Source organism: Phytophthora parasitica (assembly GCF_000247585.1).
Source record: "Phytophthora parasitica INRA-310 unplaced genomic scaffold supercont2.18, whole genome shotgun sequence".
Lineage (NCBI taxonomy): Eukaryota > Oomycota > Peronosporomycetes > Peronosporales > Peronosporaceae > Phytophthora > Phytophthora nicotianae.
Window position 1 is genome coordinate 410,197 of NW_008649004.1, and position 15,424 is coordinate 425,620.

At 50.4% G+C, this 15,424-nt stretch overlaps 8 protein-coding genes across 11 annotated transcripts; 5 read left to right on the top strand and 3 right to left on the bottom strand.

Moving 5' to 3' along the window:
- Positions 1 to 88: 88 nt before the first annotated feature.
- Positions 89 to 1,360, top strand: PPTG_09473 (hypothetical protein). The gene is made up of 2 exons (XM_008904470.1): positions 89 to 308; positions 374 to 1,360. Exons 1-2 carry the CDS (start codon positions 126 to 128, stop codon positions 1,232 to 1,234), a joined length of 1,044 nt encoding a protein of 347 aa, XP_008902718.1. The 5' UTR covers positions 89 to 125; the 3' UTR covers positions 1,235 to 1,360.
- A 72-nt stretch (positions 1,361 to 1,432) lies between these two features.
- On the top strand, positions 1,433 to 2,796 carry PPTG_09474 (hypothetical protein; the record flags this gene model as incomplete). Its single annotated transcript, XM_008904471.1, has 4 exons — positions 1,433 to 1,588; positions 1,653 to 1,706; positions 1,776 to 1,952; positions 2,015 to 2,796. The coding sequence occupies 4 exons, from the start codon at positions 1,433 to 1,435 to the stop codon at positions 2,354 to 2,356; spliced, it is 729 nt and encodes a 242-aa protein (XP_008902719.1). The 3' UTR covers positions 2,357 to 2,796.
- Positions 1,548 to 3,118, bottom strand: PPTG_09475 (hypothetical protein). Its single transcript, XM_008904472.1, has one exon. The coding sequence runs from the start codon at positions 2,854 to 2,856 to the stop codon at positions 2,395 to 2,397; it is 462 nt and encodes a 153-aa protein (XP_008902720.1). The 5' UTR covers positions 2,857 to 3,118; the 3' UTR covers positions 1,548 to 2,394.
- On the top strand, positions 2,740 to 4,714 carry PPTG_22538 (hypothetical protein). Its single transcript, XM_008904781.1, has one exon. The coding sequence runs from the start codon at positions 2,890 to 2,892 to the stop codon at positions 3,139 to 3,141; it is 252 nt and encodes an 83-aa protein (XP_008903029.1). The 5' UTR covers positions 2,740 to 2,889; the 3' UTR covers positions 3,142 to 4,714.
- PPTG_09476 (hypothetical protein) lies at positions 3,315 to 3,986 on the bottom strand (the record flags this gene model as incomplete). Its single annotated transcript, XM_008904473.1, has 1 exon — positions 3,315 to 3,986. One exon carries the CDS (start codon positions 3,984 to 3,986, stop codon positions 3,315 to 3,317), a length of 672 nt encoding a protein of 223 aa, XP_008902721.1.
- An 898-nt stretch (positions 4,715 to 5,612) lies between the features above and the next one.
- Positions 5,613 to 9,530, top strand: PPTG_09477. Of its 2 annotated transcripts, none has more exons than XM_008904474.1 (2): positions 5,613 to 5,693; positions 5,769 to 9,530. In XM_008904474.1, the coding sequence occupies exons 1-2, from the start codon at positions 5,626 to 5,628 to the stop codon at positions 9,229 to 9,231; spliced, it is 3,531 nt and encodes a 1,176-aa protein (XP_008902722.1). In that variant the 5' UTR covers positions 5,613 to 5,625; the 3' UTR covers positions 9,232 to 9,530. The 2 variants fall into 2 exon arrangements, with proteins under 2 accessions (XP_008902722.1, XP_008902723.1); XM_008904475.1 differs by having other exon boundaries at positions 5,628 to 5,688.
- A 62-nt stretch (positions 9,531 to 9,592) lies between these two features.
- PPTG_09478 (hypothetical protein) lies at positions 9,593 to 12,592 on the top strand. 3 transcript variants are annotated; one of them, XM_008904477.1, is made up of 4 exons: positions 9,660 to 10,113; positions 10,188 to 10,290; positions 10,392 to 12,349; positions 12,427 to 12,592. In XM_008904477.1, exons 1-3 carry the CDS (start codon positions 9,749 to 9,751, stop codon positions 12,210 to 12,212), a joined length of 2,289 nt encoding a protein of 762 aa, XP_008902725.1. In that variant the 5' UTR covers positions 9,660 to 9,748; the 3' UTR covers positions 12,213 to 12,349; positions 12,427 to 12,592. The 3 variants fall into 3 exon arrangements, with proteins under 3 accessions (XP_008902724.1, XP_008902725.1, XP_008902726.1); XM_008904476.1 differs by having other exon boundaries at positions 9,593 to 10,113; positions 10,392 to 12,592; XM_008904478.1 differs by lacking the exon at positions 12,427 to 12,592 and having other exon boundaries at positions 9,660 to 10,290; positions 10,392 to 12,385.
- Positions 12,311 to 14,883, bottom strand: PPTG_09479 (hypothetical protein). Its single transcript, XM_008904479.1, has 2 exons — positions 14,834 to 14,883; positions 12,311 to 14,632 (listed from the first exon to the last, which is right to left on the bottom strand). The coding sequence occupies exon 2, from the start codon at positions 14,515 to 14,517 to the stop codon at positions 12,478 to 12,480; it is 2,040 nt and encodes a 679-aa protein (XP_008902727.1). The 5' UTR covers positions 14,518 to 14,632; positions 14,834 to 14,883; the 3' UTR covers positions 12,311 to 12,477.
- Between the last annotated feature and the right edge of the window lie 541 nt (positions 14,884 to 15,424).

Sequence of the window (15,424 nt, forward strand, 5' to 3'; positions counted from 1 at the left end):
ACTTGAACTTGATTTTGCCAGCAGCCAATCAGACGCCATGCAGCCACTTCGTTTTGGCCAATCGACATGTGAAATTCTTACATTACCTCGCACTGAGTTCAGTATCATACGTACGCAGTCGCGCCATGGAGCTTTCCCCGAAGGCGCTCAAGTATGCGAGTCTATGTATACTGTGCGTGCAGAACAGCCTTTTGGCTATCCTGATGCGGCTCTCGCGGGTCGGCAACTTCCCGCGCTTCAATCCGGCCACCGCTGTGTTCGTAGGGGAGGCACTCAAGCTGGCCACCTGCTTCGCTGTGCTCTTCCATGTGAGTCTCGCACGTTGCCGCCCTGATAGATTATAGTATCATGTGACTGTGCCTGGCTATTGTAGGAATTCAACTTGCTCAAGGAGCCGCAGCGACGGAAGAGAATGAGTGAGGCCTTCCGCAACATTACCAACATGGGCGAGCTGCTGCGTGTGAGTGTGCCGGCCATGCTGTACGTAATCCAGAACAATCTACAGTACGTGGCTGTGTCCAACCTGGACGCGCCCACTTTCCAGGTCATGTACCAGCTCAAGATCCTCACCACCGCTATCTTCTCGGTCGTGATGCTACGGAAGACTGTGCTGGTCACGCAGTGGGGAGCGATCGTCACACTCATGATGGGCGTTGCACTAGTGCAATTGGATGATGATGCATCCAGTGCTACTGCCAAGGAAGACACCGCACAGAGTACCACCAAGGGACTGCTGGCTGTGGTTGCCGCCTGCGTATGCTCTGGCTTCGCAGGCGTATACTTTGAGAAGATTCTCAAAGGAACCGGATCAACAACCACACTCTGGGAACGCAACGTGCAGATGTGTTTCCTTGGGTTGGCATTATCTGGCGGTGGTTTGGTGTATAATGATTTTGAGTCGATCATGAGTCGCGGCTTTTTCTACGGCTACCGCCCCGTAGTGTGGGCGGCAATCGCCATGAGCGCATTTGGCGGTCTCCTAACAGCAGTCGTCGTTAAATACGCCGACAACATTCTGAAGGCCTTTGCCACATCGATCGCTGTGGTGCTCTCCGTCATCATGTCGGTGTTTGTATTTGGCAAAGTGCCGACCGGCCAGTTCGTGATCGGAGCAATTCTCGTGAATGGCTCGGTTTACGTGTACGGCAAGGCTCCCGAGTGGCGCAAAGACCATCTTGAACCTATTTTACCTGTTACTGGACAAGTGTCGAAGGAGACCAAGCACATCGCTTAGAAAAATGGCTTAGAAAACCGGTAGAACTACTGAATCTTGCATACGTACGAAGTGTATCCAAGAGAGCACTATACATACACCTGCTACCATAAATGTCATACAATACTCATTATTACAATTGTTACCTTCTCCTCGCCTGGAGTCTCGCTAAAGTACCGATTTAGCGCCATGCTTATAGGTTCGGACCGAAACGTAAAGATGAAGCTATTACCTCTGCTGCTGGCTGTTGTGCTCGTGCAACGCTGTGCGAGCCAGAACGCCGTGCGAGAAGTAACTATGGACAATGCAGACGCTCGGGTGATTGGTTTCACGGACCGCACCAATAATGGGCAACGGCCTACTTTGTGGAACAAGGTAACGATTGTACGGGACGATAGATATACCTACGGTGTATTCTCATTCAAATGTGTTTCTTTAGGCTCAATTTGGGCTCGCAGAGCAGCAACCTGCCCTGTCTAGCAAGGACCCTGTCGTAAGTAGAGGCAATACTTCGTAGTAACAAGGTTCAACACGTAGATCCTCATATCTGCAAAACTTGCAGGAAGCAGGCAAGACTGCAAGGAGCTCTGCTGAAACTACAACTACAACGACAGATTTGTGGCCCCGTCGATGGATCAAGTTTCTCGACGGTAGCTGGCTGAATGAGTTCTGGGTGCAATGCGAGCGCGATCCTGTGTTCAGGGCGGGTGCGACACAGAACTTCAGCGCGATGCAAGCAGTGCGTATCAATATCCACCTTCCCCATTGCGTTAAGAAAATAACAGTTATTGCATTTCGCAGTTTGTAGCGTTCGTGTCTATCGGATACGCCGTTGTCGCAATGTGGCTCGGTCCGATAAAGCTCACACATTGGCAGCGACGCAGCGTTCTGGTCACATACACAGCAGCAGGAATCGTCCAAGCGGTTTTTCTTGCACACGCCTCCAGCTTTATGGACATCCACTACGCGTATCCGTCGACATTGCTGCTAGTAATAATCTTCTTCGTAGCGTTTAACCTCATGAATGCGCTGCTAGTGCTGGAGTCCGAGGAGTCGGAACCTGTAGTCGAAGCTCAAGTGCAGCAGATCGTCGAGGTGTCTTCAACGCGCGTAATAACAGCAGAACGCGCCGCCTGCTGCTAAACCTGTACCATATTATCAGGAATGAAGCATCTGCCGCTTCATTCATCGTCCATTGAGAACGAGAGCAGCTTCTTGTTGCTGAGTGTTGGTTGATCTGCACGTTTGCGCTTCTTCTTCTTGCTGCCATTGGACGCTGTGGCTTTGCCTTTGCCCATCTGCACCACCGTTTGTCCACTCTTCTTCTTCTTGTCGTTGTCGTTCTCTTTTCCATCGGCTGCTTCCATTTTCTTCTTTTTCTCCTCTTTTTTCTCTTTCTTCTGCGCCAGATATTCGTCGATCGCCGCCTGCTGCACCTCGTCTAGCCCTTCGTCTTCCTCCTCTCCAGGCTTTGGTAGCGTCGCGAACTTGGCCTGGATGGCCGGCGGTTGGTGATATTTCTGCAGAAATTTAGGGATCACGCGGGTGAACTGCGGTCCTTTGCCTCGAGCCTTCCCCTTGCCGCCGCCGCTGGCATTGTTGAGTCCGCGGAAGCTGCCATCCTCGCGCCAGTCGTCGTCCATGATGGAAAATAGCAATTTCGGGTATGAATTGTAATGTTTGCGCTAATCCAGAGATCTACTGTGATATTTGCTTGTAACCTCACAAATTGGAAGACGCGAACGATGGCAGCTTTGACAGGACTGAGAGGATATCTGTGGGGCCAACGGTGGAACATCCTGCTGACGACACAGTTCATATTTACGTGCGGCATCGTGTACAACCGCTACCAAGAGAATCAAGCTGCGTCGCCGGCTACAAAGCAGCCGCGACCGCTTCGTGAACGTGTGGACAAGCAGCAGAAGTAATCGCAGCCACAATAGACTTTGCTTCTGGGTAAGCAGTTCTTTTTTTCAATTTTGGGGTCAAATAGTGCACCGCGCAACAAACTACATCGACACAGCAACACTACTGGTGCGTGGGTGCAGCAGCGGAGAAACTTCTATGGTGAAAATGTTACGAATTCAGCTTGGCGTTCAACCTATAAAGGATAGTTAATGGCGTTGTGGTTATCTTCATCAACAAGCGGGTATAACGGCCCCGTGATGCCACTGATTGGGGCACTGCAATCCACGGCCGACCATGTTGAACCGCCAGCAACAGCGTTGGCTGGGTCCATCAACTCTACTGAATAGTCTGGCGATGAAGAGATGCTAAAGGAATCAGTTGAGCCATTTGCTATTCTTTCCAAGTCGTGGCAGTATAAGGACCCTCCAGCTAGAATGGGTTGGCGCTGAGTCAGGTCTTCTACCCATGGCCAAAAGTAGGAAATGTCTGTGTCAGACATGTAGATCGTGGTGAGAGTTGACGACAGCCGGGTTACATCGCGAGGAAGCTCACGGATGTCAGTGCCTCCAATACCCAGGTCAGTCAGTCCTTCGATCTCAAAAATCTCAGGCGGCAGTGTGCTAATAGGATTGCCCATCAGGGACACGTAACTTGGCATGAGGCGAAGCAGCGATGCTGGTACATTGCGTAGTTGGCTATGCTCGATGACAACGCACGATCCTGGCAGCCACTTGGTGTCAAGGTCATCAGGCACTTCCTTCAGGTTCGTGACGCACATTTCAATATCGTACAATTGCTGTGGGATATCGTTAGACAAGAACCCTGGCGGTAAAACTCCGTCCGTCGTATTAACACGAACTACCATGAGCGACAGAAGCCCAGGGTGATTTGTGTTTGTAACAGCAACGGAATCTCGCCATTCGACGATGGTTGAGTTATATATTTTGATGCTAAGAAGGCCATGAAACTCATTGAAAATGTCGGGCACTTCGAGTGCGGGACAGTGTCGGATCAGCATCATTACCACAGTGGATCCATCAAATTCGTGCCAATTCAAGTCCACTTCATTCAAATGACCAGATATGCCAAGCCGATAGCAATCCAAACAAAGTAAAAAGCACGACGGTCGTGATACAGCCCACGGTCGAACCTGAAGGATGCATTGTGGTAGCGATGTATGCACAGAAGCTTGAATATGGAAAAAGAGAACCATCAATCCCCACACAAAGAAGAGGAAGTGTACTCCATTGATCGCTCCACGGCACATTAGTTCTCGCACGGATTTGACTGTGACCATACTGTGCGGTAACGAACACTCCACATTTTCTGGTACCCTCTTCTTCGCAGTATCTCCACCGGCGGCTTTCACTTTCACCTTCACCTTTGTAGTAATCGCCACTGTGGCATCAGACACACGGTTTCCCCGTGTTGACCCTCGATAATATAGTAGCTCTTTCAAGTTCGTCGTTGTCATCATCACTCCAAGCGAAAACACTGTTCGGCTGAATAAGTCCGACCAGGACACAACAGCCACCAACTGAAATTCATTCAACGCTCGAGTTGCCCATTCGTCATTGTACCAAGGATTTACACCAAAATCTGTCGTTTGAGGATCGTATTGACTCACATAACTTAGCATCACGATGACTGTCACACCCATACACGAAACCAGATCTAGAACGCAATCACATACAAGGCTGGCAAAGCGTTTGCGAGCTTCATCCTGCCGAAATGGCAGTGCGTGGACGATTGCTGAAGACCAGCAGTTGAGAACGAGCGCAACTACGTAAAACCGGTTCAGCAATATGTTGGGAAGTAGGAAACTCATTCGATACGCTTGAATTGTCTGAAAAGTTGTCTCGATAAGCTCTCGGCAAACAAGGACCGCGTGGAAATATTCCCCGTTGACGCCCAGCAGACCATAGCGGTTAGTGAGTGACGACGTTATCTTTGAAACGCTGTTGAGAGTTATGAAGCTGGGCCGATCGTGATGCTTTTTAGTTGAATCTACGGTCCTCGCGAGAGCTGGATCGGTCCTTGATATACCACAATTTCCCCACGGAGTGAAAGCTAAAGCACCTTGATGTAGTGAACTTCCGACCATCGAAAGTATGCAAATACCATGTATCGAAGCCATCACCGCGTGAACAGCAGTAATGACCCCGTAGTTAGACGACGACATACCCACGTGAAAGGACTCCAGGTTCTGGCTGAGTGAAGTACTGCCCAGTTCCGAGTACAAAAGCGCGTAGGCCGCGTTGTATCCACAGGTGATAAGGTGCACACCAAGAAATAAAACCCACCATACCGCGAATATCCCCTCCGACACGACCACGATTTCATGGTACGTACTTGCAGTGAGTACCATTGTTGTCAAGGTATCACGTTGGTGATCGAGCAGTAGATCCCAACTTAAAGCAAGCTTTCGCTTTTTATAGCAGCGAGCGAATTTTGGTAAGTGGATATTATTTACTACCTGTAAAATTCAGATGTTAACCTAAATAATGCGGCAACCATGGAAAGTCGACGAGGAACACGTGAAGGAGCAGATACTCCAGGAACAGCAGGCATGGTACACCTCCTATAGCCACTCGAACTCCTCCCCACTCTCCTCAGCCCGCTCACCACCTTGATTGTCGTCTTGTAGGGAAGTTGGAGAGCTCGCTGCAGGCCATTCAAAGCCCTATCCACTACAATTCTGGAGTGTCGGGAAGCTGCTGCGAGTACTGCAGGCCTTGCAATCTGCCACAAACACTCTAGAAACTCTAGCTCAATATGGAATTACTCGCCACTCAGTTGGTAGCGTGGACCAGCACCGATCCACGTCTCAACCCACAACAGCGGAGGCGCAGCGCGTCCCCACTACAGACGCTGTGGCGTACTCATCAAGTCGCATCTGGATCACGGGATTCCTACACTTCGGAGAAAGTTTAGATACTTGTGATATTTTGGAATTGTGCGATTCCAATTCTAGCTTACCTAGTTTCCTTCTAGACCCAAGTCCACAACTGGTGGATCAATTGGTGCTGATAAAGCGTTGGGTGCTGGTGGACAAGGCATTCGGAGGCGTGCGAACGACAGGCTCAATGTTTCTCGAAGTGCATGACGAAAAGCCTGTGATATTGTCGCCAGTAAATGATCCGTACGTGAATTGGACACAGAAAGATGTGCTAGAAGTGCTAGAAATTAACTACCAGACGACAGACCCACCGATGTACACCGGCACGGAACGATGGATTACAATTGCAGCGCGCTCACGAGATACTGGAGATAACGATGTAGTGGCGGCTGGACAAAGTGACGAGCGGAGGACAAACAAAAAGCGAAAGCGTTCTCACGTGGTTTTTGGTCGTGTGACGAGTGTGAGTCCTATTTCACGCCAAAAAGACCGTGCAAGTAGCCACTTTTTCGCTGAGATAGAGTGTCACCAACGCTGCACTGAGGCAGCAACGCAGAGTGTAGTTACTGTCATGTTCACTGGAGTCGAGAATGTGCGATGGAATTTGTTTTTCCGCCCTGGAAAAATCGTGTTCCTGACAGATCTGGTGAAGGTTCACTCGCGCGAATGTGAGATATTTCTGCTTCAAGCGACGCACGGACACCAGTCGAGTCACTCTGAAAAGGAAGCACTGGAAACTTTGGTTTTAATCTGGAACGAGCCCTCGCTAAAGAACGCCATTGTGACGATGATCAGTGACTCGCTGAGTGCGTACTCGAAAGAGTTTGTGTCTCGCTGCACAGGGAAGCTGTTGGCTTTCGAAGGTCGAGTGTGTCGACTTCTTTGGGATGAGTGCATTGAGCTATTGGGACCGGAAGGAACTCGTGTTATTGTCTGTCTGTTCCACTTTCCTTATACGCACGAGTTGATCCGTCTTCGCAAGGGCGCTACAATAAGTATAAGTGCTGCCCACGTTCTCCGTTGGCCAACACCTGTAGGTGGAAAATTGGTGATGGGGCTGTGTCCTCGAAGTCATTTCGCAATTACTAGTTACGGTGACCCAAGTGGCCAATGCATTACCATGGGAACACGATCTCGACGAGGCAGAGTACACAAGAAATGGTCAAGTTTGGGTGATTTTCATTGTCAATCTATGGTGTTGTCCATGTGGCTACTGGAGGTTCTGGAGTTGCTGGATTTAAAGTTTTTCTTTGGAGGAGCCAAAGAAATGAACGGTAAAGCAGCTCAGTTATCATTCCCACGCACTCGTCGACGTCAGGCAGTGTCTGTTGTGGCAAAGAAACTTGGGTTTTCGCTGGAAAATGGCCACGACCAGGCTGCCATGACACTCGGCGCTCTTTTTCTGAAGTGTCATTCCTCGAGTGCTGGCAACTGCATGACAGTACAATTACCTCTTCGAGAAAAACTATTGGCATGCAGCCGGATGGTGACAATCCGTGAGCTACAAAAAGTTGGCGAGAGCAAGTTAAAGTGGATGGTTGAATCGAAATCTGAGCATGCCAATGCGGCAGACGGAGTTCTGTCTATTCGAATTCCAGCTGATGAATTTGATTGGTGTTTGCTGCTCGGATGCATCCGCAAGAATGGAGAGCTGGAAGCTTATGACCGTACGGGGTCAATCTCGTTGCGTCTGGGTGGTGGTGAGACTGAGAAGGATCTTACCGGTAGACGTGGCGTGTATTTATTTCGAAATTTTAATATTGTGATTGAGGATTACACTCAAGTCCAAGGATTTCAGCAAGAGGAAAGATTACCACTCGTGTATTGCATGAATTGTTCAGCGGATAATATCGAGTTTGTCAGTATTCGCGACGATGAAACTATCAATTATTCACCGGAGGCAAAAGCTGCAGCTGAATCGCAGACGCCGCAGGATTCGCCGGAGGTATTTCAAGTACGCGATTTACTCCTTCATCCGCGTACGTACCAGTCACAGCAATCTGCTGGTAATGATGAAGAGCAGTCAATTATGAAGACTATAAACCCTGATCTGCACAAACCTCACCTGATATCAGTGATTGGAGTTATCACAAAGAAGAAATACTACTGGAAATCTAACGATCAGCAATCACCTCGGACCGTTGGAGTGAAGCGTGCTCGACAAGGTGATAGCAATACACAATCATTCACCCGGAAGTTAGCATGTATTCTCCACGTTCGCGACCTCCAACATCCGGATACTATTGAGATTCGAGTTGATACGTCGCTCTTCGGTTTGCTGGGTACGCTACAGCTGAACTGTGTCGTGGAGCTTACTCGCCTCCAGGGTTTTATCGCTCGCTCAAACTTCAAGGTTTATGTCAGTTGGATTCAACTTACTGGAGCACGAATTGTTCCGAACTTGACAGTACCACGTGACGCAGAACTCTATGGTTTGATGTCGACAGTGTTCCTGAACGATCTTTATTTTTCTTCAAATATTGACCGAATGTTGCATCGATATGTGGTTGGAGTGGTGCACATTAGTTATGTGGTGCTCAAGCGAAAGTGTGGTTTGTGTCATCAGGCGTTGGAGTTCAATAAGCGTCGAGGTGTTTGGAAGCATTTTGAGCAAACTGAGTCGAAATATTCGCGATACTGTACGTGGAAATGGCATCAGATGACGCCATCTGATTCTGCGTTCAAGACGCGTACGTATATGGGGACAACGGTGCGCTGTGTCATTGACGACGGCTCTGGCCAAGCTGAGCTGTTTCTTGAGAATGACGTTGCATGGGAGTTGCTAACTTGCACTGCTGGTCAACGCCAACGCTTTGAGGACATTCTGAGCAACTATGTCGAGGAACTGAGCTATTTCTCTGGACGCACTGCGAATGGGTCATTTGCGACAAGCAAGGCGGAGCGTGAGCAGGAATATTATCAAAACGAACTGCACGCGTTTGTATTGAACGCCATCCCGTCGCTAAGATCTATTGTGGTGTTTGCACAACGATTCTACAAGGCAAAGGAAAAGGAGGGAATGTCTGTGCTTACGTTTGGCAAAGATATCCACCTCACGACCAAGACCGTGCCGCAGCCGAAGCTGGAGGCCAAGCGCGTGGACCGACTGCATACCCGCAGTGAGCTGCAGCAGCGGCTAGCTCAGCTACGGCAGCGAATCCAAGGCACCGGTGGTGCAACACGTCCTTGTGCAACTGTGGAGCAAACCTGATAATTTTATTTCGCGACGACCGATTAGAGGATGCAAATCGCGGCAAGTTGTGCGCAGTGCAGAAGGGAGACACTTCCGTGGGAATTCAACGATTGCATAGATCAAATGCTCCCTTGTTGCAGCTATCGTTTCCAAGGTTTACCACTTCCGATCTTCCTGTCAGCGTAAGAAAAAAAAGAGAATATTTCGAAGTATTTGGCAAAACATTGTGAAAGTGAACATGGATCCTAGGTCCACCCCCAATTTTCCTGTCTCACAGCAACAGCCTCCGATAAATTATCGAAATATTTTCTTTATGGCGATAATCCGCTTTCTTCTTCGTCATCCACGCGTATCAGTCTCATGGCAAGTTATCACTGACAAGTGGGCAGCGCGACTGATAAATTATCAGATCTTTCTCACATTGCCGCTCTGTGATTGGCTGATTTGCTTACACCGGCAACCTTTTGACTCAAAGGCAACCCGCACCCAACTACCACCAGATCGGAAAGGCCTCCAGTCGACACGGCAATAAGCTATGGCGTCCACGCAGACCACCGACGAGCCTAAGAAGCCCAGCCCCACGCGCGCGAGGAAGACGACGCCGCGCTCACGATCTAAGAAGGAGAAGAAAGCGCCGACTCCGCGACGTCGTGCGAGTCCTCGGAACCGAAAGGCGGCGGATTCTGAGCTGGAGAAGAATCAAAAGGAAAAAGATCAGGAAAAAGCCGCAGTGGAGCCGCCTCCGCCTCCTGTTAAAGCGGAACAAGAGCATCAACAGAAGCAGGAGACGACAGAGGACAATACGGAGGATGAAAAGCAACCACCAAGTGAAACAAAAGACGAGGCGGAGTTGCCGCTCTCTCAAGACACGCCACTCCGACGAAATTACCTACAGAGAATGTGGGGAGATTCCCATTTGGCATTGTCGTGAAGTTGTACGGATATTGACTTCGTTTCTTTCTTTTTTGTTGCAGGTATCGTCAATTGCAGACCACGCATCCGCACCAGGACGATGCAATGATCCGCCACATTGCGACAAACGTGGAGATGGACATGTGTCAGAAGGCAACGACACGGGTACAATTTTTTCCATTGATGATACCTTTTTTTCTTCTTTCTTTTGTGGAATAATTCTCATGAAACGTTTCTCGTTCTTTTTTGTTGCTGACGGACTATAGAGTCAATACGTGGCGACGATGGAGCAAGAGATCCACAAGCTCATGCAGTTCGAAATGGAGCAAGCAAACACGACTGGGTGCTCGGACGACACTCAAGGATTTGGGAATGTGCTAAGCAACACTCAAGCGCAGTCTGGAGAGATGCAAGGCGGCTATTCTCAACATCAGATGTCACAGTCACGGAGTTACGAGTACGCTCAGGCACTTGCAAAGGCGCAGGAGAAGGAACAAGCAAACAATTTCGGCAGATCTCCGTCCTTCTCGACTCCACGTCAGTCAATGAATGGAGGAGATACCTCGTTCCAGTCACTCATGGGAAATCAGACGCCAGGGTATATGACCAGTGGGATGCAACAGCAGCAACAGAGCACACCGAATCGAGCTAAGAGCATGCAGAAGCTGCAACAGATGGGGAACCAGTTTTACTCGACGTCGTCCATGGCGCCTCCAACTACTCAGAGTTTCTCGGTTCCGAGCAATGTAAACGAAACGGCAAGTCAAGCCACACCGCGGAACATGATGGAGACGCACCAACAACGTGGCAACTTCCACGTGCAACAGCACGCGCAGCAGCCTCGGATCCAATCACGAGTAACCAGTTTTTCCGAGTTTTCGGCTCAGATCCAGCACTTGGACAAGTCCGTGCTGATAGAGCTACTGTGGAATCAAAGAGGCGCGTTGGCTCGATGGCAGAATCAGGCAAAGCAGTTGGAGCTTCAGCTTCGGAATGCCTCCAGTAACCTGAGTAGTACGGGATATAACTCTCCGTACAACGCTAGCACGGGGTCATTTGTTAGTCCCAATGCCGCGGCGGAAGCGGAGATGCAGAGGGCTCGAGCTCGCAGCAATTCACGAACGGCGCAGCAGAAGATGCCTACGTATTATTATGGACAACAGCCGAACTTTACAAATGGTGGCTATGCTCAAGCCAATGGTAATATGGAGGAGAATCCACAGCAGTACTGGGAACGGATTCGAGCGTTGAAAGCTGCGTACGAAGACAAATTACTCACAGCTCAGCGAGCACTGGCTCACAATACTGCGCCTCCTAACTCTGTCTACAGTGCCAAGGCCAAGTCAATGATGCAGAATATTGGTTTGGTGTTGACCATCCTGAACGAGCAACCCACCAACGCCCAGCCACGCAAGTTTGAAGTGCTGAATTCGATCGAGCGCTTCATGCAAATGTCTGTGCTTCCGATCGTGCAGAAAGTCTTATCAAGCTCACATTTAGCCACCGGGTCTCGGGCTCCGGTAGCGTCGGGTTCATCTGCTTCGGTGACGACTAGTGTTGCTTCCTATTCACCCGGACAGCCACCCAACTCTGTCAGAATGACAGCAGTTCCTCAGCCCACCTCGATCTTCACTGACGGTCAACAGTTTACAGATGTGGAATCAAAGAACACCGCTGGCCATGTTCACTCCCCAACAATGAATACACCAACGCATATGATGGAAGGATTGGCAGCAGGAAACAGCCCAAACAACGCTGTGTCGAGAGAAGATCACAAAAATTGCCAAAATCGGGTATATGAAGCCCCGACGATAACTCCAAAAGGGTTATCTTCTTCTTCGCTGCCCTCGGTCGAGTCCCGTCCGTCAGCTATCACTGAAACGCGCCTACCCAGTTTAAGTCCCGGTGGCAACACTCGAGATAGTAAAAGTAGCAAAATGATGGAGAGCAACATCGACGATACTCTGAACGAGTTCTCCGAGTTGGCTGGCATGGATTTTGATGACCCGGTAGTGGAAAGCAGCATTCTCGTCAAAGAAAACAACCCGTCCAATGTCATGAGGAAGCGCGGAATCGAAGATGTGTGAGTCCAATCGCGCACCGCGTAGCTCCCTTTCAACGGTATTGCCGAAGAAGAGTTCGTGAGCCAGGAAGTGCGGTACATTTCAGCCAAAACGCAAAGTTAGTGAGTGGTGTGCTGGAAAAGTCTACTAAAACGCCAGCAGTGAGTGTTTCTGAAGTATTTTTTTTTTCATTATTATTTTTTTCGTTTTTTCTTAAATATCCCGCATGCCTTCCTAGATGCTATCCACGAAAGCACCGAAGAATGGATCGATGTTCATATTCATAGCCCTAACGAGCTAAGCCCAGGGCAAGGTTCACATGATGTGCTTGACTCAAAATATACCTCGCACGGTCACCGACTGCAGCCTTGCGTCCACCAGGGAAAATGGCACTTGGCAGGTCGTTCCACGAACGGTAGTTAATCTCAACTTCCATGCCCGGTTTCTTCTCAGCAGCAGTGTCCAGCTCCGTAGCCAGGAAGTACCGTGTTGCTGATGCCACAGAGTTTTTAGCGAGTTCCTCTTGGCTCATTTTGCTGGGAACAGGAGTTCGAGCTGGATGTCTGCGATCACCGCGGCGAGGCTGCGGCATCGGTGCATTGACAGTGTATCCAATAAAGTAATAGCCGACCACTGCGTTGTTCTCGTTTGCTTCTTTGCCTTGAGGACGCACTAGATCGGGTAATGGATGAAGCGATGATACCAAGGGAGTATGCTGCAAAGTCTCCACTAGTTTCCGAGTTCGACTGGCAACAAAGCTGGACCACTCGGCCAAAGCTTCCTCGGTTGGTGCACGCAACTCAATAGCCACGTGGTGGTCGTATCGGACCAGCACTTCGGTAGGTGTGAAGAGTTGGTTCCACGACGACGGGTGACTGAGACTGCGACGACGCAGGTCGTCCATGATGCGTTGACCGCGAGCAAACTCCTCGCGTAGCACACGCAGCGTGGAAATGTTGACATTCACAGCAGTGTTGACAGCAGGGAAGCCCGGAGTGATGATCGGCATGAGGTGTGCTCGATCGTGGATGTTGTGTTGCGGATCCCATTGCACTTCGTTGTCCGCCTTGCCTCCGTTTGAAGGGTGTGCCACTAGAATGGGCGTAGGCCAACGCCAAGACGCCAAGACCGAAAAGAACCGGTGAACAAGTGAAGCCACACTTGCACGTGGGAACATTTGACACACAAAACAGACCAGTAGCGCCCATGAAATGCCACCAAGGTACCCGGCCTTGTTGGAATATAGGCCGCGACATCTCGCCCAGAGGCGAATCACACGCAGACAAGATCGAAACACACTGGCGTTTGGCACAAGCTCGAGAATGAGCGAAGCCACGCGAGCAACAGACAGCGAACGCACCGACGTGGCGTCCATTCCACGCATCACCTGCATGTCGTCTCCAGGCAAGAACGGCAAGTGTTTGGGCACTGCCTGCTTCTGTGCGTACCGAGCGAACAGCAAGTCGATCCGGACCGCGTTCAGCTGGAAGGAAAGCACAGGAACGGCAGCTTTACGTCGAGCGACGAGGTCGGAGACGGATGTTTCCTGCCCGAGGTGTTCGCACAACGAGCTGAAGAAGATTTCGGCAGTCACAGAGTGAGGCATGAACGCCACAACGTCCAGATCCGACTCGGCATTTCCAACCTTGAGGTGCCAACTCCCACCCAGCAACAGAGTCGCAGTCTCGGTTGACTTTGTTTCACTTTGAGTTGCCACTCCCTCCAACTTGTCAAGTGTGCGTCGTAGCCAAATATCCACAGTTCTTTGCAACTCGTTGATTGCCAAGTGTTTGGCGCTCATCTGTTCAGCGGTTGGCATTGGCGAAATGGCATTGACACATTTCATGAGGCCGTTGGTACTGCGCAAATCGTACTCGGTGGGGGGTACGAGCTCCGCGGGGACCACAATAGGCATCACTCGACGCAGTCCGAATGCCGCAGTTCTCAGCGTCTTCAAGTAGCTCTCGTGGTCCTTCATCCTGTGTTTCGTCGGGGATCCGCTCGGTAGCGGTGGCTGCGTCTTGTGCTCGTTCTTCCAGTTGTTTTGGCAGGCCTCCAGGGCGAGTTGCAAAGGTTCTGTCACCGCCGTCTTGGAGACGGGCGAGGGACTACGCGAGAAGCTGCTGGAGACGGAGCCGTCGTCGCTGCAGTCGTCGTCGTCCCAGATGTCGTGGCTGGAGCAGCTCGTGCGGCCTCCAGAGGACGTGTCGCTCTCCTTCTTGTGCTTGTCCAGCAACTCGAGTGCGCTCACTTCGAGCTGTTCCGGTTTGCTCAGCGCCTGCTTGAGCTTTCGTGTGCGCTCGGCGTCTCCCCAGCATAAACAACTCATCTCGACTCGTTGCACTTGTGTCCGTCAGGTCGAATGAGGCCGATCCGATTCCGATGCCCACGCTCGCAATGTAAAAGTGCTCGAGTGGATCGGCAGGGTATTTTTTCGCAACAGTCTGCAGGATGTTGGTCAACAGACAGACACAGGATTAGCGTTCGCAAGCCGACAACCGGCAAAAGCTTCTGGCAAAACAGCCTGCCGCACACAGACTGGAACGGAACCTGCACCCGCGTCAGCAGGTTCAAGAAACCGCCGCCACTCGCTGACAAATTGACCACACAGGTCTGTAGGCGCCAATCGGAGTGCAAACACTTACATTTAGCGAAGCGAAAAGATGGAGAATTGAGCTTCGACGCGGTGGCAAATGTGCGAGTGAGGCCCTCACTCTACAATCACGTTGCAGTGGCAACACATCGGAGACGCGACCCACAGGCGTTGTACGGAGCCCGTTTTTTGTCCAGCAGACTATAGAAGAGTCGATGTGTCTAAAAAGTCTGTCAAAATACACACGAAGTTTACCAGTTTGGCTTGACTCATATTTTACCATCTGCAGGATACATGAGAGAAAACGCCATTGTGGGTGGAAATGTATTGACCTGGTGGCGAGAAGAAGGAAGTTCTCTTCCGCTACGTGTACTACAACTGCACTGTTGTTACTGCACGCACTGACTACTACGAGAGTACGAACATGGCGCCGCTGTGACCCATGCTACAACTCAGGGCGCTTGGTTGCGACGGCACGACCCAGAATCATCCGCTTCTGGGGCAAAATGGGTTGTGGTTTTCTGATGGATTGATGATTTGATTTGACCTCGAGCCTAACCTCTATGCAAAAGTTTTGCAAATTGGCAAGAAAAACACAGCCCGAGTATTTTGCGCCGAGTGCTGGTATTCTCGTTCGAGGAGA

Excerpts from the sequence above, each read along its gene's own strand:
- PPTG_09473 (XM_008904470.1), top strand. The coding sequence starts at position 126 with ATGGAGCTTTCCCCGAAGGCGCTCAAGTATGCGAGTCTATGTATACTG. Across the intron at positions 309-373 it reads GCTTCGCTGTGCTCTTCCAT|GAATTCAACTTGCTCAAGGA; the intron begins GTGAGTCTCGCA and ends TGGCTATTGTAG.
- PPTG_09475 (XM_008904472.1), bottom strand. The coding sequence starts at position 2,856 with ATGGACGACGACTGGCGCGAGGATGGCAGCTTCCGCGGACTCAACAAT.
- PPTG_22538 (XM_008904781.1), top strand. The coding sequence starts at position 2,890 with ATGTTTGCGCTAATCCAGAGATCTACTGTGATATTTGCTTGTAACCTC.
- PPTG_09477 (XM_008904474.1), top strand. The coding sequence starts at position 5,626 with ATGCGGCAACCATGGAAAGTCGACGAGGAACACGTGAAGGAGCAGATA. Across the intron at positions 5,694-5,768 it reads CTCCAGGAACAGCAGGCATG|GGAAGTTGGAGAGCTCGCTG; the intron begins GTACACCTCCTA and ends GTCGTCTTGTAG.
- PPTG_09478 (XM_008904476.1), top strand. The coding sequence starts at position 9,749 with ATGGCGTCCACGCAGACCACCGACGAGCCTAAGAAGCCCAGCCCCACG. Across the intron at positions 10,114-10,187 it reads CGAAATTACCTACAGAGAAT|GTATCGTCAATTGCAGACCA; the intron begins GTGGGGAGATTC and ends TTTTTGTTGCAG. Across the intron at positions 10,291-10,391 it reads GTCAGAAGGCAACGACACGG|AGTCAATACGTGGCGACGAT; the intron begins GTACAATTTTTT and ends GACGGACTATAG.
- PPTG_09479 (XM_008904479.1), bottom strand. The coding sequence starts at position 14,517 with ATGAGTTGTTTATGCTGGGGAGACGCCGAGCGCACACGAAAGCTCAAG.